Source organism: Rana temporaria, chromosome 5 (assembly GCF_905171775.1).
Source record: "Rana temporaria chromosome 5, aRanTem1.1, whole genome shotgun sequence".
NCBI lineage: Eukaryota > Metazoa > Chordata > Amphibia > Anura > Ranidae > Rana > Rana temporaria.
Window position 1 is genome coordinate 14,546,849 of NC_053493.1, and position 26,539 is coordinate 14,573,387.

Consider the following 26,539-nt stretch of genomic DNA (forward strand, 5'->3'; position numbering starts at 1 on the left):
CGCCAACCCACACAGACGCCAACCCACACAGACGCCAACCCACACAGACGCCAACCCACACAGACGCCAACCCACACAGACGCCAACCCACACCAATTTGAGTTTTGTATGGTTGCTGGCACTTGCCAACCTCATATCTCTAGAGGACTTTAGTGGTAAAAAATGCCTCCACTAGCTTTCATAGACCTGTGCAACCATCACAGCCATTACAAAGCCAAATTGCTGTAGTCCCTGTACCACCCATGGACCGCCATAATGTCAAATACATTATCGGGGAGTCCAGCTGCAGACTAACAGATCCCTTATGACCTGTGGGTGGGACCAGGACCCCAAGGGACAGACCACCATTGAAGGCTCCAAGAGATAAGACAGACAGGTGATTAGAGACTCCCAGATAAGAAACTGACAGGAGACTCAAAGTGCTGCTACCCTAAAAAGTCAAAAGATTGTATTATGATGTTACCTTCAGGATTTTCATGGCTTCAAGCTGGCTCATAGCTGTGTGCACCAATGTGTTCACTGTGAGCTCTGTGCTCCGGCGGAAGTGCAACTGGCGGGTGGCATAACAGACAGAGCGTGCCCGATTGCTGACTATATGGTAAGCGTTCCAGGTATCAGGATCCATGGAGGACGTGCATTCTGCAAGGGTCTGACCAATGACAAAAGCTGAATCAGGCAATGAAAACAAGCAGATCAGATTACATAGAGGGAATTACTAAGTCCACCAGTCTGGTGGATTATCAAATAATTCTACCCCGTAAAACCAAGATGGCGATCAACCTTCTCTGGAACCATGAAATATACAGCTTAATTAAATCCTTACACCCAGGACTTCCGATTGCCAAATCACCGCGCCCCCCCCTCCCCCACACACTTCTTCTGGCCCACCTACCTCCTAGGCACACCACCCCAGAACAGGCAGACTTTAGCTATACACTTCAAAGATCAAAGAATGAACTAAGCACTGCCTGTTTTCTGTCAGAGGTACTGGGGGATTCTTGCAGATTAAAGTGGAGTTCCACCCAAAAATGGAACCTCCGCTTTTCGGAACCCTCCCCCCCTTTGGTGTCACATTTGGCACCTTTCGGAGGGGAGGAGCAGATACCTGTGCAATACAGTTATTTTGCTCCCACTTCCGGGCATAGATACCCGAGCTACCCACGGGTATCTACGCCACATCCCCCCCTCCACTGTCTTCTGGGAGACAAACAGGTCCCAGAAGACACCAGGGACCAGTGGAATTGTGCAGCGTGCATGAGCAGTAGGGAACGAGGAAGTGAATCCTCGGTCTAAAGAGGAGACAGTACTTCCCGGTATCGCCTCTTCAGATCAAGGATTCCACTATCTTGTATGCTGAAAGCAATTCTAGGCGCTATTAGAAAAGCAGACATTCCCCATAGCTGGCCTCACTATTGGCTGCATTATTCCTTTACTGGGTACCGCTGACCGTTTGGGTGATCGACATATCTTATGTGAGAATCCTGGGAAGCCCTGACAGTAAAAAAAAGGTCTAATGATACATCGCATTCCTGGTTTGAAATTTAACCCAAAACTGAGGGACAGAGCCGTTACTGTGGATTATCCACTACATGTTTTCTTGTCACAGCCATCTGGTAAGCAGTTTGGATTACCACGTGGTGCGGTGTGCCTTTCTACACATACCGAAGCTGGTGACGGGTTCATTCACTCCTCTCCCTTGGATTTCCAATTTTGAATTCAGTGCGGCATGTGGACCTTCATATGTACTGTGACATACTGAAGCAGAGCAGGATCCCCTCCCTTCAGAGACTGGACCGCAGGGTAGTATTCCAACATAACGACCCCAAACACACCTCCAAGACCACCACTGCCTTGCTAAAGAAGCTGAGGGTAAAGGTGATGGACTGGCCAAGCATGTCTCTAGACATAAACCCTATTGATCATCTGTGGGGCATCCTCAAACGGAAGGTGGAGGAACGCAAGATCTCCAACATCCACCAGCACTGTGATGTCATCATGGAGGAGGGGAAGAGGACTCCAGTTGCAACCCGTGAAGCTCTGGTGATCTCCATGCCCAAGAGGGTTAAGGCAGTGCTGGAAAATGATGGAGGCCAAACAAAATATGGACACTAGGCCCAATTTGGAAATGTTCATTTAGGGGTGTACTCACTTTTGTTGCCAGTGGTTTAGACATTAATGGCTGTGTGTTGAGTTATTTTGAGGGGGCAGCAAATTTACACCGTTATACAAGCTGTACACTCACTACACAACATTGTAGCAAAGTGTCATCGCATGAAAAGATAAAAGAAAAGATATACAAAAATGTGAGGGGTGTACTTACTTTTGTGAGATACTGTATAGCCAATACCCCGGATTCAGAAAGCAGTTACGACGGCGTATCTCCAGATACGCCGTCGTAACTGAGTGCGGGCCGTCGCATCTCGGCGTCTGATTCATAGAATCAGATACGCCTCAATGTTGCCTAGATACGAGCGGCGCAAGTCTCCTACGCCGTCGTATCTTAGGGTGCAATATTTACGCTGACCGCTAGCGGCGCTTCCCTAGACTTCCACGTTGAATATACAAATTAGGTAGATACGGCGATTCAGAAACGTACGTCCGCCTGGCGCATTTTTTTACGTCAGGCTTTTTCCGGTGTAAAGTTACCCCTCATAAAGCAGGGGTAAGTCATGTTAGGTATGGACGTCGGAAACGTACGAACAGCGTTGTATTTTACGTCGTTTGCGTAAGTCGTTCGCGAATAGGGCTGTACGTAAGTTACGTTCATGTCGAAAGCATTGACAGTTTGCGGCGTAATTTGGAGCATGCGCACTTGGAAACGTTCACGGACGGCGCATGCGCCGTTCGTAAGAAACGTCAATTACGTGGGATCAGAAGTAATTTAAAGAAAACACGCCCACATCATCCACATTTGAATTATGCGGGCTTACGCTGACACATTTGCACTACGCCGCCGTAACTTAGGGCGCAAGTTCTTTCTGAATACGGAACTTGCGCCCTAAGTTACGGCGGCGTAGTGTATCTGAGATACGCTACGCCCGCCGATAGATACGATAATGTATCTGAATCCGGGCCAATGTATTTAATTGGGATTTTTTTTTGGTCCATTTGCTACATCAGTTTTTTTGCCAACTTCTGCCCCCCTTTGCCACCCATTAAGCCCACTTCTCAGCGATCAGCTCCTGGTCTCCACTTTTTTGAAGCGCCATATAATCACCCCACTTCCCCATTAGCTCCCCTTCCAACTGCAACAGTAAGGCTGGGCTTATTCAAGCGACTCTGAAAGGCTCACTGGTGCGCATAGGCAATGTTGTATGCACTGGTCCTGGGCATAAGAACCTGAACCCTACATACCCAGAGGGCACCACTCACCATGTCCTCAGTACAGGGATAAGTCTTACGGTCCTCTACTTCTGCCTGACAGTTGAAGAGCGCCACCCCGAGTTTTGCAATCTCTTCCTCCGACATCTCCGTACAGGAAGCTCTCAGCTGACCGACAACCTGTCAATTCACATCTTCATTATAAAAACAATTTTCTTAAACATCGGACACGGGCTCTGGAGACACATGGATTTGACCATTTAGTACATGTAAATCACCCTGTGATTAAGGAGAGCGATGCTTTCAATGTTGATCAATGGCCCAGTACACGTCTTAAAAGATTTGAATTATTTTTTTCCCAGAATCATACTTACCTAGGTGGCTGCTACACCTGTCACCTCTAAGACCGGAGAACCGAGTGAGTAAACACCCATGATCACTCCGTTCTCAGAGGGGGGGGTGATCCGGGGCGTGAAGGTGCAGGAATTGGAGGGGAGGATCGCGAGGCGTGAAGGTGCAGGAATTGGAGGGGAGGATCGCGAGGCGTGAAGGTGCAGGAATTGGAGGGGAGGATCGCGAGGCGTGAAGGTGCAGGAATTGGAGGGGAGGATCGCGAGGCGTGAAGGTGCAGGAATTGGAGGGGAGGATCGCGAGGCGTGAAGGTGCAGGAACTGGAGGGGAGGATCGCGAGGCGTGAAGGTGCAGGAATTGGAGGGGAGGATCGCGAGGCGTGAAGGTGCAGGAATTGGAGGGGAGGATCGCGAGGCGTGAAGGTGCAGGAATTGGAGGGGAGGATCGCGAGGCGTGAAGGTGCAGGAATTGGAGGGGAGGATCGCGAGGCGTGAAGGTGCAGGAATTGGAGGGGAGGATCGCGAGGCGTGAAGGTGCAGGAATTGGAGGGGAGGATCGCGAGGCGTGAAGGTGCAGGAATTGGAGGGGAGGATCGCGAGGCGTGAAGGTGCAGGAATTGGAGGGGAGGATCGCGAGGCGTGAAGGTGCAGGAATTGGAGGGGAGGATCGCGAGGCGTGAAGGTGCAGGAATTGGAGGGGAGGATCGCGAGGCGGGAAGGTGCAGGAATTGGAGGGGAGGATCGCGAGGCGTGAAGGTGCAGGAATTGGAGGGGAGGATCGCGAGGCGTGAAGGTGCAGGAATTGGAGGGGAGGATCGCGAGGCGTGAAGGTGCAGGAATTGGAGGGGAGGATCGCGAGGCGTGAAGGTGCAGGAATTGGAGGGGAGGATGCGAGGCGTGAAGGTGCAGGAATTGGGGAGGGGAGGATCCGAGGCGTGAAGGTGCAGGAATTGGAGGGGGAGGATCCGAGGCGTGAAGGTGCAGGAATTGGAGGGGAGGATTGCGAGGCGTCAAGGTGCAGGAATTGGAGGGGGAGGATCCGAGGCGTGAAGGTGCAGGAATTGGAGGGGAGGAATGCGAGGCGTGAAGGTGCAGGAATTGGAGGGGAGGAATGCGAGGCGTGAAGGTGCAGGAATTGGAGGGGGAGGATCCGAGGCGTGAAGGTGCAGGAATTGGAGGGGAGGATTGCGAGGCGTGAAGGTGCAGGAATTGGAGGGGGAGGATCCGAGGCGTGAAGGTGCAGGAATTGGAGGGGAGGATTGCGAGGCGTGAAGGTGCAGGAATTGGAGGGAGAGGATCCGAGGCGTGAAGGTCCAGGAATTGGAGGGAGAGGATCCGAGGCGTGAAGGTGCAGGAATTGGAGGGGAGGATTGCGAGGCGTGAAGGTGCAGGAATTGGAGGGGAGGATTGCGAGGCGTGAAGGTGCAGGAATTGGAGGGGAGGATTGCGAGGCGTGAAGGTGCAGGAATTGGAGGGGAGGATTGCGAGGCGTGAAGGTGCAGGAATTGGAGTGGAGGATTGCGAGGCGTGAAGGGGGAGGAATTGGAGGGGGAGGATCCGAGGCGTGAAAGTGCAGGAATTGGAGGGGAGGATCCGAGGCGTGAAGGTGCAGGAATTGGAGGAGGGGGGATCCGAGGCGTGAAGGAATTGGAGGGGGGAGGATCCGAGGCGTGAAGGAATTGGAGGGGGGAGGATCCGAGGCGTGAAGGAATTGGAGGGGGGAGGATCCGAGGCGTGAAGGAATTGGAGGGGGGAGGATCCGAGGCGTGAAGGAATTGGAGGGGGGAGGATCCGAGGCGTGAAGGAATTGGAGGGGGGAGGATCCGAGGCGGGAAGGTGCAGGAATTGGAGGGGGAGGATCCGAGGCGGGAAAGTGCAGGAATTGGAGGGGAGAAATGCGAGGCGTGAAGGTCCAGGAATTGGAGGGGAGGAATGCGAGGCGTGAAGGTGCAGGAATTGGAGGGGAGGAATGCGAGGCGTGAAGGTGCAGGAATTGGAGGGGAGGATCGCGAGGCGTGAAGGTGCAGGAATTGGAGGGGAGGATCGCGAGGCGTGAAGGTGCAGGAATTGGAGGGGAGGATCGCGAGGCGTGAAGGTGCAGGAATTGGAGGGGAGGATCGCGAGGCGTGAAGGTGCAGGAATTGGAGGGGAGGATCGCGAGGCGTGAAGGTGCAGGAATTGGAGGGGAGGATCGCGAGGCGTGAAGGTGCAGGAATTGGAGGGGAGGATCGCGAGGCGTGAAGGTGCAGGAATTGGAGGGGAGGATCGCGAGGCGTGAAGGTGCAGGAACTGGAGGGGGGGAGGATCCGAGGCGTGAAGGTGCAGGAACTGGAGGGGGGGAGGATCCGAGGCGTGAAGGTGCAGGAACTGGAGGGGGGGGATCCGAGGCGTGAAGGTGCAGGAACTGGAGGGGGGGAGGATCCGAGGCGTGAAGGTGCAGGAACTGGAGGGGGGGAGGATCCGAGGCGTGAAGGTGCAGGAACTGGAGGGGGGAGGATCCGAGGCGTGAAGGTGCAGGAACTGGAGGGGGGAGGATCCGAGGAGTGAAGGTGCAGGAATTGGAGGGGGAGGATCCGAGGCGGGAAGGTGCAGGAATTGGAGGGGGAGGATCCGAGGCGGGAAGGTGCAGGAATTGGAGGGGGAGGATCCGAGGCGGGAAAGTGCAGGAATTGGAGGGGAGGATCGCGAGGCGTGAAGGTGCAGGAATTGGAGGGGAGGATCGCGAGGCGTGAAGGTGCAGGAATTGGAGGGGAGGATCGCGAGGCGTGAAGGTGCAGGAATTGGAGGGGAGGATCGCGAGGCGTGAAGGTGCAGGAATTGGAGGGGAGGATCGCGAGGCGTGAAGGTGCAGGAATTGGAGGGGAGGATCGCGAGGCGTGAAGGTGCAGGAATTGGAGGGGAGGATCGCGAGGCGTGAAGGTGCAGGAATTGGAGGGGAGGATCGCGAGGCGTGAAGGTGCAGGAATTGGAGGGGAGGATCGCGAGGCGTGAAGGTGCAGGAATTGGAGGGGAGGATCGCGAGGCGTGAAGGTGCAGGAATTGGAGGGGAGGATGCGAGGCGTGAAGGTGCAGGAATTGGGGAGGGGAGGATCCGAGGCGTGAAGGTGCAGGAATTGGAGGGGGAGGATCCGAGGCGTGAAGGTGCAGGAATTGGAGGGGAGGATTGCGAGGCGTCAAGGTGCAGGAATTGGAGGGGGAGGATCCGAGGCGTGAAGGTGCAGGAATTGGAGGGGAGGAATGCGAGGCGTGAAGGTGCAGGAATTGGAGGGGAGGAATGCGAGGCGTGAAGGTGCAGGAATTGGAGGGGGAGGATCCGAGGCGTGAAGGTGCAGGAATTGGAGGGGAGGATTGCGAGGCGTGAAGGTGCAGGAATTGGAGGGGGAGGATCCGAGGCGTGAAGGTGCAGGAATTGGAGGGGAGGATTGCGAGGCGTGAAGGTGCAGGAATTGGAGGGAGAGGATCCGAGGCGTGAAGGTCCAGGAATTGGAGGGAGAGGATCCGAGGCGTGAAGGTGCAGGAATTGGAGGGGAGGATTGCGAGGCGTGAAGGTGCAGGAATTGGAGGGGAGGATTGCGAGGCGTGAAGGTGCAGGAATTGGAGGGGAGGATTGCGAGGCGTGAAGGTGCAGGAATTGGAGGGGAGGATTGCGAGGCGTGAAGGTGCAGGAATTGGAGTGGAGGATTGCGAGGCGTGAAGGGGGAGGAATTGGAGGGGGAGGATCCGAGGCGTGAAAGTGCAGGAATTGGAGGGGAGGATCCGAGGCGTGAAGGTGCAGGAATTGGAGGAGGGGGGATCCGAGGCGTGAAGGAATTGGAGGGGGGAGGATCCGAGGCGTGAAGGAATTGGAGGGGGGAGGATCCGAGGCGTGAAGGAATTGGAGGGGGGAGGATCCGAGGCGTGAAGGAATTGGAGGGGGGAGGATCCGAGGCGTGAAGGAATTGGAGGGGGGAGGATCGCGAGGCGTGAAGGAATTGGAGGGGGGAGGATCCGAGGCGGGAAGGTGCAGGAATTGGAGGGGGAGGATCCGAGGCGGGAAAGTGCAGGAATTGGAGGGGAGAAATGCGAGGCGTGAAGGTCCAGGAATTGGAGGGGAGGAATGCGAGGCGTGAAGGTGCAGGAATTGGAGGGGAGGATCGCGAGGCGTGAAGGTGCAGGAATTGGAGGGGAGGATCGCGAGGCGTGAAGGTGCAGGAATTGGAGGGGAGGATCGCGAGGCGTGAAGGTGCAGGAATTGGAGGGGAGGATCGCGAGGCGTGAAGGTGCAGGAATTGGAGGGGAGGATCGCGAGGCGTGAAGGTGCAGGAATTGGAGGGGAGGATCGCGAGGCGTGAAGGTGCAGGAATTGGAGGGGAGGATCGCGAGGCGTGAAGGTGCAGGAATTGGAGGGGAGGATCGCGAGGCGTGAAGGTGCAGGAATTGGAGGGGAGGATCGCGAGGCGTGAAGGTGCAGGAACTGGAGGGGGGGGAGGATCCGAGGCGTGAAGGTGCAGGAACTGGAGGGGGGGAGGATCCGAGGCGTGAAGGTGCAGGAACTGGAGGGGGGGGATCCGAGGCGTGAAGGTGCAGGAACTGGAGGGGGGGAGGATCCGAGGCGTGAAGGTGCAGGAACTGGAGGGGGGGAGGATCCGAGGCGTGAAGGTGCAGGAACTGGAGGGGGGAGGATCCGAGGCGTGAAGGTGCAGGAACTGGAGGGGGGAGGATCCGAGGAGTGAAGGTGCAGGAATTGGAGGGGGAGGATCCGAGGCGGGAAGGTGCAGGAATTGGAGGGGGAGGATCCGAGGCGGGAAGGTGCAGGAATTGGAGGGGGAGGATCCGAGGCGGGAAAGTGCAGGAATTGGAGGGGAGGATCGCGAGGCGTGAAGGTGCAGGAATTGGAGGGGAGGATCGCGAGGCGTGAAGGTGCAGGAATTGGAGGGGAGGATCGCGAGGCGTGAAGGTGCAGGAATTGGAGGGGAGGATCGCGAGGCGTGAAGGTGCAGGAATTGGAGGGGAGGATCGCGAGGCGTGAAGGTGCAGGAATTGGAGGGGAGGATCGCGAGGCGTGAAGGTGCAGGAATTGGAGGGGAGGATCGCGAGGCGTGAAGGTGCAGGAATTGGAGGGGAGGATCGCGAGGCGTGAAGGTGCAGGAATTGGAGGGGAGGATCGCGAGGCGTGAAGGTGCAGGAATTGGAGGGGAGGATCGCGAGGCGTGAAGGTGCAGGAATTGGAGGGGAGGATCGCGAGGCGTGAAGGTGCAGGAATTGGAGGGGAGGATCGCGAGGCGTGAAGGTGCAGGAATTGGAGGGGAGGATCGCGAGGCGTGAAGGTGCAGGAATTGGAGGGGAGGATCGCGAGGCGTGAAGGTGCAGGAATTGGAGGGGAGGATCGCGAGGCGTGAAGGTGCAGGAATTGGAGGGGAGGATCGCGAGGCGTGAAGGTGCAGGAATTGGAGGGGAGGATTGCGAGGCGTGAAGGTGCAGGAATTGGAGGGGAGGATCGCGAGGCGTGAAGGTGCAGGAATTGGAGGGGAGGATCGCGAGGCGTGAAGGTGCAGGAATTGGAGGGGAGGATCGCGAGGCGTGAAGGTGCAGGAATTGGAGGGGAGGATCGCGAGGCGTGAAGGTGCAGGAATTGGAGGGGAGGATCGCGAGGCGTGAAGGTGCAGGAATTGGGGAGGGGAGGATCGCGAGGCGTGAAGGTGCAGGAATTGGAGGGGGAGGATCCGAGGCGTAAAGGTGCAGGAATTGGAGGGGAGGAATGCGAGGCGTGAAGGTGCAGGAATTGGAGGGGAGGATCCGAGGCGTGAAGGTGCAGGAATTGGAGGGGAGGATTGCGAGGCGTGAAGGTGCAGGAATTGGAGGGGAGGATCCGAGGCGTGAAGGTGCAGGAATTGGAGGGGAGGATCCGAGGCGTGAAGGTGCAGGAATTGGGGAGGGGAGGATCCGAGGCATGAAGGTGCAGGAATTGGAGGGGAGGATCGCGAGGCGTGAAGGTGCAGGAATTGGGGAGGGGAGGATCCGAGGCATGAAGGTGCAGGAATTGGAGGGGGAGGATCCGAGGCATGAAGGTGCAGGAATTGGAGGGGAGGATTGCGAGGCGTCAAGGTGCAGGAATTGGAGGGGGAGGATCCGAGGCGTGAAGGTGCAGGAATTGGAGGGGAGGAATGCGAGGCGTGAAGGTGCAGGAATTCGAGGGGAGGAATGCGAGGCGTGAAGGTGCAGGAATTGGAGGGGAGGATCCGAGGCGTGAAGGTGCAGGAATTGGAGGGAGAGGATCCGAGGCATGAAGGTGCAGGAATTGGAGGGGAGGATTGCGAGGCGTCAAGGTGCAGGAATTGGAGGGGGAGGATCCGAGGCGTGAAGGTGCAGGAATTGGAGGGGAGGAATGCGAGGCGTGAAGGTGCAGGAATTCGAGGGGAGGAATGCGAGGCGTGAAGGTGCAGGAATTGGAGGGGAGGATCCGAGGCGTGAAGGTGCAGGAATTGGAGGGAGAGGATCCGAGGCGTGAAGGTGCAGGAATTGGGGAGGGGGATCTGAGGCGTGAAGGTGCAGGAGGAATTGGAGGGAGAGGATCCGAGGCGTGAAGGTGCAGGAATTGGAGGGGGGGGGGTCTGACGGAAGTTTATTACAGTGCACTTTAATTGCCCAAGTCCTGTAATTTTACCCTACCAAGTCGATTTACTAAAGGCATATAGACTTTGCAAGTGCAGTTGCTCCAGAGATTAGTAAAGAAGGTAAAGCTTCACTTTACAAAGAAAACTACCCAATCACATGAAAGGAAAATAAAAAACAAACTGCATTTTTTTTCTTGCACATGCTTGGATGGTGGAAGTCAGCAGAGCTTCTCCTCATTTACCAAGCTCTGGGGCAATTGCGCTTTGCAAAGTACACAGTCTATTTGCCTTTAGTAAATCAACCCCTTAATGTCAAAGAGTAGCTAACCCATTGTCTAGACCAGCCTCTCTCAACCAGGGTTCCATGGAACTTTAGGGTTCCTCCAGCAGTTGCTGGGCGTTCCCTGAGCAATTTCTGCCTCTTAGCCAAGTAACCACCGACAGCATTGATCTCTTCAGCCATCTGTAGGAGGAGATTCTTCCCAATGACTATAGGATGATATATCAGCCAATATTTGGCCTATAAGAAACCGGCATTGGCAGATTATTAAGTAGACCGCACCGTGCCCGTTCCTCCACCTTTCCCCACACGCCATTGGCCGAGCAGCGCTTGCCAAAGCCGTATGAAACTGACATATGTAACTGAATGTAGAGAGGAGCTGTCAAAATTCAGCGTTGATGTCGGGGGTGGGCGGGACCCAGCAGCTATCAAACACCAGCCAATGGGATGGGCGGGCCGCTATGTGTATGTGGCCCCACCCCCTTCAGCAGCAAAATCCATGGCTGGTGTTTGATTGCTGCTGGGTTCCACCCCCAACATCACTACCGGATTTTGACAGGTAACTGAATGCACAGAGACCAGCTATGTCAGTTTCATACAGTTACACTACATGGGCTCAATGTGAAACCTGCCAGTGCCACCGCCAATCAGTGCCAACTGTCAGTGCTTCCAATCAGTGCCAGCCAACGCCACCTATCAGTGCCAGTGTTTCTAATCAGTGCCACCTACCAGTGCCTATCAGTACCAGTGCTTCCAGTGTACTGTACAGAGGACATCAAGTGTGTGGTAGAGTGACAGGAGCAAGCAGGGGGATCTGGAGAGTTTATGAGATGAAAGGGGGGAAAAAAAAAAATCAAAAATCGGCCTAAAATATCGGCCACAAAAATATAAAAATCGGCATCATATATCGGCCTCCGATTTCTAAATATCGGCATCGGCCAGAGAAAAACCCATATCGGTCAACCCCTAATAACTACCAATGTAAGGAATATTCTTCCCAGTGACCATATCACCAATGACTTCTGAGCTGCCGGTATAGTAATTAGTATAATTATTAGCGGGGGGGTTCCCTTAGACCAGAAATATATATTAAGGGTTCCTCCATCTGTATTTTGGAAGATTTCCCTTCTCTTCTTGGAGAAACAGAAGGAAGTGGGAGGAAATCTCTCCAAAGTGAGGAAACTCTTAGAACGTTGTCACCATAATGGTTAAGAGGGAAACCTTTGCTTACACACAAACGAATGGAAACTTATTTTGTTTCCAGCCCCCCCAGTTTTCCCTTTGTTTTTGATGGAGAATGGAAAGGTTAAAAACCCCCCATTCAGGGGTTTTTGATCTGTGTCCCATTGGAGATTGTCCTTCAACCATACAAGAAGGGAACTGTCTTAGTTGTCACCAGGGGGGTATCAGTCGTCATCAGGGTGGGGGGTACAGCCGCTACAACTGTAAGGGGCCCCCGGGCCAGAAGGCAGGACGGGTGAAGGGGAGCCGTGTTGTGTACTATAGAAACGATCTCGCAGTTTTTCTGCCCTCCGTCATTGAGCTCAGACATCAAGCTCTTTACTGCCACCTCTGCCTACTATGTGCATGTGCACCCCTCGTGTGAGCTGCCTGTACTGTGCTCCTCTGTCAGCAACATGTCAGCTTTGTGAAAATGAGCTGGGACTATGTAGGAAGATTTCCTTTACAAGTAGGGGCTGTGAAGGAAATGGAGGGGGCTGTTTGTGTACAGCAGTGTTTCTCAATTCCAGTCCTCAGGCCCCCCCAACAGGTCAGGTTTTCAGGATTTCCATTATTTTGCACAGGTGATTTGATCAGTTTCACTGCCTTAGTAATCACCACAGCCTTTTCATCTGAGGGAAATCCTGAAAACCTGACCTGTTGGGGGGGCCTGAGGACTGGAATTGAGAAACACTGGTGTACAGGGAGGGGCCAGGGGTGTGTTTACAGATATGTGTATGTGTGGGGCTGACATATACACACACACACGGGGGGCTGATTATATATATATATTTTATATATACACACACACATAGGAATAGGGGAGTTTGACATATAAAAGGTGTGATGGGGGGCTGGCATATATACAGGATTAAGGGGGGCGGAGTGCATATGAGGTGGCCAGTGTGTGGATTCGGTGGAATGGCCTGTGGGCAAGCCCTGGGGAATGTTGGTGGTCAGCCCAGGCCTAAAGCTGTGTAAGGAGCACCAAACATTTCTGATGGCTGCCCTGTTTGTCACCACGGAAAGGGTTCCCCTCACCTTCAGTTCTGGTGGCAACTAAATTGTTGAACTGTCCACCAGGACACCAATAAAAGCCCGATAGAGCTTCCAAACACTTCCACCACACTCCATCCAAAACTAAAAAGCTTTGGATACATTTTAAAGACCAGGGTGATGAGGAATGGTTCCCAACTTCTGGTTGGCCAACTCAATATGCCACCTGGATGGCCACCTCAATATGCCACCTGGTTGGCCACCTCAATATGCCACCTGGTTGGCCACCTTAATATGCCACCTGGCAGCCAGTATCAGTGGCTTGGCGCCTGGGGTCACCTGGTAGTGACAGCTGTCCAATGGGGACATCTCGAGTTGCTTTGCTTCAGCCAGAAACTTTTCGTCGGTGGTGCTCATCTCGAAGGGAGCACTGGGCAGGCTCCGAGGGTCTGGAGCCAGTTCCTTCTGGCTACCAGAGGACCGACCGGATGTCTTGCGGGTGAACCAGCCGAAAAATGCCCCGGTGTGTTCGGGAAGGGTGAGGAGGGTGAGAAGAAGCAGGAGATGACCAGGAAGATGCATTGTTGGACCTACAGAAAGGAGCAGAGGAAGTCCGATCATTCCATCATATTGTAATAGAAATGGTAATCACACAAGCTCACCGTACCCTGTACCACGTTATCCAACCAGAACGGTCCTTCCATGTCCAAGTATTAGGAGAACACGGAATTCTGCTTTAATCCTTTTATTTTTAGCACACGATCCAACAAAGCATTGCAGCCGTGTCGGGGGTGTTTCGTCACATATGGCGACCCATCACATTTGGCTACCCGCTGGAGTGCGCGACGCCACCAATATGTGTTCCAACAATTTTACAAATGCTAAATTCTCATTGAAAAGCAATTACTAAAAAGTTCACAAATTCCTTTCCACTAAAAATTCCTTAGCTATATTCTTCGTCTCATTCGGCTACCCATCGCCAAGGATGAGCTCTGGCGTGTTCGCATAGTACACGTGCAGAGCCCTCCAGGAAGTGTGCACGGCGCTGCGCTAATCACAGTGAGGGAGACATTGTCCCGATGCTCGGCTGCAGGGATCGCGAAATGTCTCCCTGGCTGCGATTACTGCAGTGCCGTGCACACTTCCTGGCGGGCTCTGCACGTGTACTATGCGAACACGCCAGAGCTCATCCTTACCCGAAGCCACAGACGAACGCCGGACCCGACGAGGCCGCCGCGCAAGACACCAAAACTGTAAGTACTAAAATGTTTTTTTACAGGAATGCGGGTCCACTTTAGGGGTGCGCGATATACGCCGGAGCGCGCAATCCCCCGATAAATATATATATATATATATATATATATATATATTCGTATATATATATATATATATATATATATATATAATAAAATTGAAAACAAAATCAAATTAAAATGACATATCAAATTAAATGGGGGTGGAGACACCACCATGATTCAAGGTAAGAGGGGATGGGGAGTGTGCTGGGAAATGAGGCTCTACTATGGGTAAAGCAGCTTTGCAGCCATAGTAAATATATATATATATATATATATATATATATAATTAAAATGAAATATAAAATATATAAAATTAAATAAAATATATAAAATTAAAATAAATTGTAAAATATATAAAATTCAAGTGAAACATAAAAATAAAATAAAAATATGGCGCATACACTGGTTGGGGGGAGGGTGGAGACACCATGATTCAAGGTAAGAGGGGATGGGGAGGATGCTGAGAAATGAGGCTCTACTATGGCTAGGGGGCGTTTAAAATTTAAATCAGGCGCGACCGCGTGCTGAACGAACTGCGCATACGCCGTCCGCTAAATTTCCCAGCGTGCATTGCTCCAAATTACGTCGCGAGGACGTCATTGGTTTTGACGTGAACGTAAATTAGGGCCATCCGTATTCGCGAACGACGTAAAAAATTCAAAACTCGGCGCGGGAACGACGGCCATACTTAACATAGGATACGCCGCACTTACCCCTCATATAGCAGGGGTAACTTTCCGCCGGAAAAAGCCGAACGCAAAAAAAAAAGCGCCGGGCGGACGTTCGTTTCTGAATCGGCGTAACTCCTCATTTGCATATTCCTCGCGTATACAAACGGAAGCGCCACCAGCGTGAGATTGCAGCCTAAGATCTGACGGTGTAAGTCACTTACACCTGGCGGATCTTAGGGATATCTATGCGTAACCTGATTCTATGAATCAGGCGCATAGATCCGACCGACGGAACTCAGAGATACGACGGCGTATCAGGAGATACACCGTCGTATCTCTTTCTGAATCTGGCCCCATGAATCATGATAAGAGGGGATGGGAAGGGTGCCGAGAAATGAGGCTTTACTATGGGTGCAACATGAAACAGTGAGAAAGGGGGGACATGGTCTTTAAATCTGCACTTGTGGTGCATTTTTTTTTTTTGTACTTTGGATCCAACAAAGCATTGCAAATGTGATGGGGTGCAATAGGCTTTTGCAGACTATTCCTCCAGACCTACCGGTATAGGGGGGGGGGGGGGGGAGTTGACATCACCATGCTCCATAAAGAGCGCTGGGTCTGCGGTGCAAAATGGGACTTGTAGCCTCAGGATAAAGCAGCTTTGCAGCCATAATAAAATAAAAATATAAAATACAATAAAAAAAATATATATATATATATATATATATATATATATATATATATATATATATATATATATATATATATATATATATATATATATATATATATATATATATATATATATATAGCTTTTTTCTCAGACAATAGGTGCAGGAACTCAATCACGGCCCTGTTCAGATTTCACAAACAGTAGGAGGGTCTTAAAGGGGCATTAAATACCAGGATTGCATTACATACAGAGTGCAGAGTTCAGGGGGGTTACACACAGAGTGCAGAGCTGTCACATGTAAACACAGAAACCAGACTTCTGTGTTTACAAGTGATTGTGGTGAGCAGGCACCAAAGGGTCTGAGCCAAAGGTGGGTGGTGGAACTGAGTTCCCCCTGAAAAAAAAGCCCTGTGTATATAGATATAAATAAATAAATGGTATTCAAGGGAGGGGCTGGGAAATGTGGCTCTAATACGAGTGCCACATTTAGTGAGAAAGGCCGGACGTGGCCTTTAAATCTGCACATGTGACCTGGGCAATGAACAGGGAGCAGAAACTCCGGTGACCTCTGAGCCCAGGTCATCAGATAGCAGTATTGGGGTGTCAGCAGAGGTCATACAGAATAATTCATCACCCCTTCCCCCCATAACTGACATTTCCAGGGGGGGGGGGTTGTCAGGTACTCTTCAGATCATCCCTCCAATGCACAGCCATGAAACCCTTCCACTAACACCTGCAGGAGTCTCACTCCTTCTGCTGCAATAACCAGCCACCAGGGAGTCCCATCTAGATACAAGACCCTGCACTTCCTCCCAGATGATCTGTTATTAGTGGAGTGCTTTGCCCACCAGGGACCTCACCTGTTCTCCCTCCTACTCACACACCCCGCCCACTCCCCCCACCATATAATGTCGTATAGGTGACGTCATCCCCCACAAGGACCAGTGGCATCACCAGCGCTGTCAGTGTGGCCCCGCCCCGATCTGTTACTACACGTGTGCCTTGGCCTCGCCCCCTAGCACGGCCTTTCTTCGATACGTGTCATTTAACTCCGCCCCCTAGCCGTTCTCCGTGTGGTTCTGGACCCGCCCTCGTTCCCCACTTCCTTCTGCACGTGACTCCGGCCCGCCCCCCCTCTTCTGGTCCCCGGTGTGTGGAGATGGCGGAGATGTCGGTGGAGGAGATCGGTGTGGGGTGTATCGGGGCCGGGAAGATGGCGCGTGGGGTGCTGGGTGGACTCCTGATCACCGGTACATATCTCTCACACCGGCAGGGTGCAGTACTGGACTCGTACACTAGGTGGCAGTGCTGAGTCATTAATGGTGTCAGGGTCGGCTGTACTAAAGTGTACCTGTCTTCTCTTCAACTGACACTGCTGGGGATCTTCAGGTCTGAGCAAATGTCTGGTGAGGAGGAACCCTCAAGATGCCCCTGAGGCTAGATCTGGTGAGGAGGAACACTCAGGATGACCCTCAAGCTAGATCTGGTGAGGAGGAGCCCTCAGGATGACCCCCCAAACTAGATCTGGTGAGGAGGAACCCTCAGGCTAGATCTGGTGAGGAGGAACCCTCAGGCTAGATCTGGTGAGGAGGAACCCTCAGGCTAGATCTGGTGAGGAGGAACCCTCAGGCTAGATCTGGTGAGGAGGAACCCTCAGGCTAGATCTGGTGAGGAGGAACCCTCAGGCTAGATCTGGTGAGGAGGAACCCTCAGGCTAGATCTGGTGAGGAGGAACCCTCAGGCTAGATCTGGTGAGGAGGAACCCTTAGGCTAGATCTGGTGAGGAGGAACCCTTAGGCTAGATCTGGTGAGGAGGAACCCTTAGGCTAGATCTGATGAGGATGACCCTTAGGCTAGATCTGGTGAGGATGACCCTTAGGCTAGATCTGGTGAGGATGACCCTTAGGCTAGATCTGGTGAGGAGGAACCCTCATGATGACCCCCCAAACTAGATCTGGTGAGGAGAAACCCTTAGGATGACCCTCAGGCTAGATCTGGTGAGGAGGAACCCTCAGGGTGACCCTTAAGCTAGATCAGGATGACCCTCAAGCTAGATCTGTTAGGGAGGAACCCTCAGGATGAACCCCAAGCTAGATCTGGTAAGGAGGAACCCTCAGGGGTGACGTTCAAGCTAGATCTGGTGAAGAGGAACCCTCTGGATGACCCTCAGGCAAGATCTGGTGAGGAGGACCCCTCAGGGGTGATGTTCAAGCTAGATATGGTGAGGAAGAACCCTCAAGATGACCCCCAGCTAGATCTGGTGAGGGGAACCCTTGGGGGTGACCCAGAATGTAGATCTGGTGAGGAGGAACCCTCAGGATGACCCTCATGCTAGATCTGGTAGGGAGGAGCCCCCAGGATGACCCTCAAGTTAGATCTGGTGAGGAGGAACCATCAGGGGTGATGTTCAAGCTAGATCTGGTGGGGAGGAACCCTTGGGGGTGACCCTCAAGCTAAATCTGGTGAGGAAAAGCCCTCAGGATGACCCCCAGCTAGATCTGGTGAGGAGGAACCCTTGGGGGTGACCCAGAAGGTAGATCTGGTGAGGAGGAACCCTCAGGATGACCCACAAGCTAGATCTGGTGAGGAGGAACCCGCAGGATGAACTCCAAGCTAGATCTGGTGAGGAGGAACCCTCAGGGGTGATGTTCAAGTTAGATCAGGTGAGGAGGCACCCTCAAGCTAGATCTGGTGGGGAGGAACCCTCAGGGGTGATGTTCAAGCTAGATCTGTTGGGGATGACCCTGAAGCTAAATCTGGTGGGGAGAAGCCCTCAGGATGACCCTCAAGCTAGATCTGGTGGGGAGGAACCCTTGAAAATGACCCTTAGGCTGGGTTCACACTACTACACTACTTTCATCCTACTTTGCTCTGTGTTCAATGTTTCCCTATGAGAGCGTCTTGTAGCGTCCTACACAAGTCGGTCCGACTTTGAAAATGCTCCCTGTACTACTTTTGGTCCTACATTGATCCTACTTCAGGCCCATTGAATATCATTGAAGTCGGACCAAAGTAGTATCCTGTTCATGAAAGTAGGATGGATGTAGGACAATGTAGGATAAATGTAGGACCAATGTAGCAGAGCAAAGTAGGATGAAAGTAGTGTAGTAGTGTGAACCCAGCCTTACAATGGGAATGAGTCCTCAGAAAGACCCCCATGTTGTGTCTGGTGGGAAGGATCCCCTCATAATTACCCTCATGCTGGGTCAGGACAACCCTCACGGTGGGAAGGAGCCTTCAGGATGACCCTCATGCTGGATCTTCCAGGGAGCATCCTCAGGGTGACCCTTAGGGTGGAATGGAGTCCTCGGAAAGGCCCTCATGTTGGGAATGGTTGGGGAGGAAACCCTTGTGACTACCCTCATTCCGGGTCTGGTGGGAAGGAGCCCTCAGACCAACCTTTATGCTAGGTTTGGTGGGGAAGAGCTCTCAGGACAACCCTGATGCTGGATCTGGTGAGGAGGAGCCCTTAGCACGACTCCCACACAGGATCTGATGGTAAGGAGCCCTTAGAACAACCTTCATGCTAGGGAGGAGCCCTCAGGATGACCCTCAAGCTAGATCTGGTAAGGGTGACCCTTACAATGCAAAGGGGTCCTCAAAAAAACCCTTATGTTGGGTCTGGTGGGGAGGATCCCTTTATGATTAACCCTCACGCTGGATCAGGACAAACCTCATGTTTGGGTCTGGTGGGAAGGAGCTTTCAGAACAACCTTCAATGCTAGGTCTGGTGGGGAGGAGCCTTCAGGTTGACCTCATGCAAGGTCTGGTGAGCAGAAGCCTTCAGGATGACCTCCTGTTAGGCCTGGTGGGTAGGGGCTCTCAGAACAACCTTAAAGCGGGAGTTCACCCATTTATTAAATTTTTTTTTTCTCCCCTTAGATTCCTGCTCGTTCGGTCTAGGGGAATCGGCTATTTGTATTAAAATATGAGCAGTACTTACCCGTTTTCGAGCTGCATCTTCTTCCGTCGCTTCCGGGTATGGGTCTTCGGGAGCGGGCGTTCCTTCTTGATTGACAGGCTTCCGACGGTCGCATCCATCGCGTCACTCGTAGCCGAAAGAAGCCGAACGTCGGTGCGGCTCTATACTGCGCCTGCGCACCGACGTTCGGCTTCTTTCGGAAAATCGTGACGCGATGGATGCGACCGTCGGAAGACTGTCAATCAAGAAGGAACGCCCATTCCCGCAGCCCATACCCGGAAGCGACGGAGAGGATGCATCTCGTAAACGGGTAAGTACTGCACATATTTTAAAACAAATTGCCGATTCCCCTAGAGAAAACGAGCAGGAATCTAAGGGGAAAAAGTGCCCTCTAAGGGTGAACCCCCGCTTTAATGCTAGGCCTGGTGAAGAAGTGCCTTTAGGTTCACCTTATCCTAGGTCTGGTGGGGCGGAGCCTTCAGGAAGACCCTCATGCTGTATCTTTCAAGGATTAACCCTTGGGGTGACCCTTACAAAAGGTTCCTCAGAAATATCCTAACATTGGGACTAGTGGGAAGGATCCCCTTGTGACTACCCTCATTCTAGGTCTGGTGGGAAGGAGCCCTTAGATCAGGGTTAGGCAACCTTGGCACTCCTACTGTGGTGAAACTACAAATCCCATCATGCCTCTGCCTCTAGGAGTCATGCCTGTGATTGTCAGGGTCTTGCAATGTCTCATGGGACTTGTAGTTTCAAAACAGCTAGAGGGCCAAGGTTGCCTACCCTTACCTTAGATCGACCTTCATGCTAGGTCTGGTGGGGAAGAGCTCTCAGGACAACCCACACACTGGATCTGGTGTGGAGGAGCCCTTGGCATGACTCCCACACTGGGTCTGCTGGGGAGGAGTCCTCAGAACAACCCCGACACTGGATCTCGTGGGAAGCAACCCTCAGGAATACTCTCACGGTGTATCTGTTGGGGAGGGATCCTCAGGGTGACCCTTACAATGGAAATTCTCATGATTACCCTCAGGCTGGGTCCGGGTGACCCTCATGTTGGGTCTGGTGAGAAGGAGCTCCACAAACAGCCTTTGTACTAGGTCTGGTAGAGAGAAGTCTTCAGGTTGACCATATGATAGGTCTGGTGGGGAGGAGTCTTCCGGTTGATCATATGCTAGGTCTGGTGGGGAGGAGTCTTCCGGTTGATCATATGCTAGGTCTGGTGGGGAGGAGTCTTCTGGTTGATCCTCAAGCTGGATCTGGTGGGGAGAAGTATTCTGGTGGACCATATGCTAGGTCTGGTGGGAGGAGTCTTCTGGTTGACCATATGCTAGGTCTGTTGGAGAGCAAGCTTCAGGCTGACCTTATGATTAGTCTGATGGGGAGGAGACTTCTGGTTGGTCCTCAAGCTGGATCTGGTGGGGAGAAGTCTTCTGGTGGACCATATGCTAGGTCTGGGGGGAGGAGTCTTCTGGTGGACCATATGCTAGGTCTGGTGGGGAGGAGTCTTCTGGTTGACCATATGCTAGGTCTGGTGGGAGGAGTCTTCTGGTGGACCATATGCTAGGTCTGGTGGGAGGAGTCTTCTGGTTGACCATAAGCTAGGTCTGGGGGAGGAGTCTTCTGGTTGACCATATGCTAGGTCTGGTGGGCAGGAGTCTTCTGGTTGACCATATGCTAGGTCTGGTGGGGGGGAAATCTTCTGGTTGACCATATGCTAGGTCTGGTGGAGAGAAAGCTTCAGGCTGGCCTTATGATTAGTCTGGTGGGGAGGAGACTTCTGAATGACCCTCAAGCTGGATCTGGTGGAAGGGAGCCCTCAGAATGACCCTCACGCTGGATCTGGTGGGGAGAATCCTTTGGAATGACTCTCACACTGGGTCTGTTAGGAAGGGGCCTTCAGGAAAACTCTCATGCTGCCTCTGGTGAGGAACCCCCAGGGTGACACAATCATAAAGAGTTCTCCGAAGACCCTCACGCTGGGTCTGGTAGGAAGGATCCCCTTAAGATTACCTTCACGCTAACTTGACGTCACTAAGTCAGGACAGTCCTCACGTTGGGTGTGGTGGGAAGGAGCTCCAAGAACAATCTTCACACTTGGCTTGGTGGGGAGGGGCCCCCAGGTCGATCCTTGTGCTAGGTCTGGTGGAGAGGAGACTTCAGGATGACACTTGTGCTGAGTCTGGTGGGGAGGAGCCCTTGGTGATCCTCATGTTGGGTCTAATAGGCAGGAGTCTTCAGGATGACCCTTACACTGGGTCTGAGCCCTTAATATAACCCTTGTGCTGGTTGGGAGAAGTCGTGAGGTTGACCCTCACACTGTGTCTGACCAGGAGGAGCCCTTAATATAACCCTTGTACTGGTGGGGAGAAGTCGTAAGGTTGACCCTCACAGTAGGTCTGTTGGGGGGGGTTCCTCAATGCAACCTTCACCCTGGGCCTAGTGGGAAGAAATAATCAGGACTATCCTCATGCTGGTGGGCAAAATCCCTGGGGACAACCCTCACATTGTGTGGCTGGAGCTACCACAACAGGAGGTAACGGAGAAGTCTTGGTGACAGCTATCTATGTTAGAATTTTCCTCACTTTGTGGAGAATTTGAAGTATTTTTAAATACCCAGTCCCTCTTCCTACCTCCTAATGCAAGGAGCCCAACGCCAGGGTGTAGACAACTTGGGGAAACACCATGATGAGGGGCAGGGCCGATCCTAGGGTCACAGGCTCCTGGGTGCAGAAATGCCTAGGATCGGCCCTGATGGGGGGAGGGTTAGAATTACTGAACTTGTCTTTTATCTCACCTTTGGTTGGCTTACTGAACCTACCTGGCTGGGTATGGGTAAGACTTGTAGCCCTACAACAGCTGGAATCCATCCAGACGGGCATTCTGCCCCCCATTGCCCCCTTTGCTGCCATAATTCACCCTCACTGCTTCTTTTCTAGGTAAGGTGCCTGCAAAGAATATCACAGTGAGCGCTCCGACCGACACCAACCTGCAGTATTTCCGGGTGAGTTGGTAAAACATTAGGGGCCGGATTCAGATACCTGAGCGTATCTGTCCGGCCGGCGTAACGTATCTCCGATACGTTACGCCGCTGTAACTTTGGGCACAAGTTCTGTATTCAGAAAGAAATTGCGCCCTTATTTACGGCGGCGTAACGTATGTGTTGCGGCGTAAGGCCGCGTAATTCAAATGGGGATGTTGGATGCGTGTTTTATTTAAATTAGGCTTGACCCCGCGTATTTTACGTTTTTTTTGAACGTTCGTGAAAACATCCCAGTGCGCATTCTCAAAAATCCGCCGCAAAACGTCATTGCTTTCAACGTGAACGTAATTACGTCCAGCCGTATTCGCGAACGACTTACGCAAACGACGTAAAAATTTCAAAACTCGGCGCAGGAACGAAGGCCATACTTAACATAGGATACGCCGCACATACCCCTCATATAGCAGGGGTAACTTTACGCCGGAAAAAGCCAAACGCAAACGACGTAAAAAAAAAAAACGCCGGGCGGTCGTACGTTTCTGAATCGACGTAAATACTAATTTGCATATTCCTTGCGTAAACAAACGGAAGCGCCACCTAGCGGCCAGCGTGAAATTGCAGCCTAAGATACGACGGTGTAAGTCACTTACACCAGTCGGATCTTAGGGCTATCTATGCGTAACTGATTCTATGAATCAGGCGTATAGATACGACCTTCGTATCTCAGAGATACGACGGCGTATATCCCGCTGAGTCTTCCTCCAGCCCCAGGTTGGTACAGAGATATAGATCTTCGGTTTTGGAGCTGAAGGACTACGAGTTCAGTGATCTCATCACAATCACGAGGGTTTATAACCCCTTTAACCACTTAAGGACCCCCTACCGACGATATACGTTGGCAGAATGGCACGGCTGGGCACAATCACGTACGTGTCTCTTTAAGCCCAGCCGAAGCTCCATGACCGCAGACCCGATCGCCGCCGGTGTCCCGCGACCGGTCGAGCTGAAGAACTGGGAGAGGTGTGTGTAAACACACCTTCCCTGTTCTTCATTGTGGCAGCGTCGGTGATCGTCTGTTCCCTGATATAGGGAAAGACGATCACTGACATCACACGTCCAGCCCCACCCCCCTACAGTTAGAAACACATATGAGGTCACACTTAACCCCTACAGCGCCCCCTAGTGCTTAACTCCTAAACTGCAATTGTAATTTTCACAGTTATCAGTGCATTTTTATAGCACTTTTTGCACAAATAGAGATTTCTTTTGGTGGTATTCGATCACCTCTGCGGTTTTTATTTTTTGCGCTAAAAAACAAAAAAAGAGCGACGATTTTGAAAAAAAAAAAGCAATATTTTTTACTTTTTGCTATAATAAATATCCCCCAAAAATATACAGTATATAAAAACTATTTTTTTCCCTCAGTGTAGGCCGATATGAATTCTTGGTAAACAAAAAAACGCAATAAGCGTATATTGACTGGTTTGCGCAAAAGTTATAGTGTCTACAGAACAGGGGATAGTTTTATGTCATTTTTATTATTATTATTATTTCTTTTACTAGTAATGGCGGCGATCTGCGATTTTTTTTTTTTTTTTTTTTTTTTTTTTTTTTTATATATATAAATTTTTTGTTATCGTGACTGACATTGCGGCGGACACTTTTGACACTATTTTGGGACCATTGTCATTTATACAGTGATCAGTGCTATAATAATGCTCTGATTACTCTATAAATGTCACTGGCAGGGAAGGGGTTAACCACTAGGGGCCGAGGAAGGGTTTAAGTGTCCTAGACTCCTAGGGAGTGATTCTAACTGTGTGTGGGGGGGGGGGGGGGGGGCTACACGTGACATGACACTGATCACTGCTCTAGATGACAGGGAGCAGTAGATCACTGTCCTGTCACTAGGCAGAACAGGGAAATGCCTTGTTTACATAGACATCTCCGCGTTCTGCCGTTCCGTGACATGATCGCGGGACACCGGCGGACGTCAAGTCCGTGGTCACGGGCACAGAGCTTGCGGCGGGCGCACCAGCTAGGGTGGCAGATTCAAACAGGTACGTTGCTTTGCCTGCCCGTGCCATTCTGCCGAAGTATGTCTACGTTGGGCATTCAGCAAGTGGTTAAAATGCGCGCTTACTGCAAATACCCATACACTGGAGGTCATGTGATCGGACAGTCACAAATACCTATGAATCAGTCATTGGGTGGTGTTAGGATTCAGCGTTTTTCAGCTGCGTGGCGTGCATTGTGTGTGAACGCGCGGCGTGCATTGTGTGTGTGTGAACGCACGGCGTGCATTCTGTGTGAACGCGTGGTGTGCATTGTGTGTGTGAACGCGCGGCGGGGGATGTATGTGCCGTACCAGTCCAGTCCGTTGTGGGCGGAGAGCCTGACATTTGCCTCTCTCATTCTCAGGATCGCGGCTGCAGCACCACTCATACCAACTCCGACGTGGTGTCCAAGTGCCGCGTGATCTTCCTGGCCACCAAGCCGCACATTATTCCCACCGTCCTGGAGGAGGTGTCGTCTGCGTTCACACCGGATCACGTGATCATTTCCATGGCCGCCGGCGTGTCTCTGCAGACCCTGGAGAAGGTGAGATTAGTAAATGGTGTTGAAGGGTTGGTATAGCCGCTTTTTGGGTGGAGTTTAAACTCGTACCAGTTTGAGGTCACATAGACTGTCGCATAGACCGCTCACCATGTAAAAGCTTTAACCCCTTCAATACCGACCACTTTTACCCCCCTTCCTGCCCAGGCCAATTTTTTTTTTTAGCACTGTCGCACTTTGAATGAAAATTCCGCGGTCGTGCTACACTGTACCTATTAGAAATTTTATCTTTTTTTTTTTTTTTTTTACACAAATAGTGCTTTCTTTTGGTTGTTATTTAACCACTTCCCTACTGGGCACTTAAACCCCCTTCCTGCCCAGACCAATTTTCAGCTTTCAGCGCTGACGCATTTTGAATGACAATTGCGCGGTCACACAACGCTGTACCCAAATTATATTTTTATTATTTTTTTCCCACAAATAGAGCTTTCTTTTGGTGGTATTTGATCATCTCTGCGTTTTTTATTTTTTGCGCTATAAAAAAAAGATAGAAAATTTTGAAAAAAAAACACAATGGGCTAGATTCAAGTACAATTGCGCATTTTTTTACGGAGGCGCAGGGCAACGTTTTTGCCCTGCGCCCCCGCAAAATTACTGCACTGCCCTTGATTCACGGAGCAGTAGCTCCGTAAATTGTGTGGGCGCGCCGGCAAAATGCCCGGCGTAAGCGCGCGCAATTTAAATGATCCGATCGTAGAGCGCATGCTCCGTCGGGAAAATTTCCCGACGTGCATTGCGGCAAATGACGTCACAAGGACGTCATTTGCTTCAAAGTGAACGTGAATGGCGTCCAGAGCCATTCACGATTCACTTACGCAAACTACGTAAATTTGAAATTTCGCGACGGGTATACGTAACATTGGCTGCCCCTGCTAATAGCAGGGGCAGCCTTACGCGAAAGACGCCGTACGGAAATGACGTAAACTGCGTACGTAGGGCTCGCGCAACGTTGTGAATCGGCGTTAGTATGCAATTTGCATACTATACGCTGAGCACAACGGGAACGCCACCTAGCGGCCATCGCAAGAATGCAGCCTAAGATATGAGGGCATAAGAGCCTTATGCCAGTCATATCTTAGGCTGCAGTCGGCGTAACGAGGTTCCTGAATCAGGAGCATTCGTTACGCCGGGGCAAGTAAGCAATTGCGCCTGTGTAACTATGGTTACACAGGCGCAATTGCTTCTTGAATCCAGCCCAATATTTTTTTACTTTTTTGTTATAATAAATGTCCCAATAAAAAAAAAATTCTCAGTTTAGGCCGATACGTATTCTTCTACATATTTTTGGTAAAAAAAAATCGCAATGAGCGTATATTGATGGTTTGCGCAAAAGTTATAGGCCCAGATTCACAGAGTGTGGGCGCACATTACGCCGCCGTAGAGTAACCACTGTACGCTACGCCAACGCAGCGCAGAGAGGCAAGCATGGAATTCAGCAAGCCAGCGTGGTCTGAGTTTCGAAGGCGTACGCCGGCGTAGGTGGAAGTGGGCGTGACCCATGCAAATGAAGCGTGGCCCCATGCAAATGATGGGCCGAGCGCCAGACAGATGCGTATCACGAACTGCGCAAGCGCCGTGGACGCATCCCCCTGCGCCTGCTCACAACCACGTCGGA

At 52.0% G+C, this 26,539-nt stretch overlaps 2 protein-coding genes across 3 annotated transcripts in view; one reads left to right on the forward strand and one right to left on the reverse strand.

Annotated features, from left to right (window-relative positions):
- Positions 1 to 16,286, reverse strand: part of LOC120939830 (protein brambleberry-like) — a 50,520-nt gene extending 34,234 nt beyond the window's left edge. Inside the window, exons 1-4 of one of the 2 annotated variants that reach the window (XM_040352207.1) lie at positions 16,203 to 16,286; positions 13,101 to 13,350; positions 3,373 to 3,501; positions 464 to 649 (exon numbers count right to left, since the gene is read on the reverse strand). In XM_040352207.1, coding sequence (XP_040208141.1) covers positions 464 to 649; positions 3,373 to 3,501; positions 13,101 to 13,343 — 558 coding nt within the window. In that variant the 5' untranslated portion in view covers positions 13,344 to 13,350; positions 16,203 to 16,286. Of the gene's footprint in view, positions 1 to 463; positions 650 to 3,372; positions 3,502 to 13,100; positions 13,352 to 16,134 lie in introns of both variants that reach the window. The other variant, XM_040352208.1, reaches the window with a different exon arrangement.
- A 173-nt stretch (positions 16,287 to 16,459) lies between these two features.
- The window catches only part of PYCR3 (pyrroline-5-carboxylate reductase 3), a 28,407-nt gene continuing 18,327 nt past the window's right edge, over positions 16,460 to 26,539 (forward strand). The window contains exons 1-3 of the mRNA XM_040352209.1: positions 16,460 to 16,653; positions 22,265 to 22,329; positions 24,730 to 24,909. Coding sequence (XP_040208143.1) covers positions 16,563 to 16,653; positions 22,265 to 22,329; positions 24,730 to 24,909 — 336 coding nt within the window. The 5' untranslated portion in view covers positions 16,460 to 16,562. The remainder of the gene's footprint in view (positions 16,654 to 22,264; positions 22,330 to 24,729; positions 24,910 to 26,539) is intronic.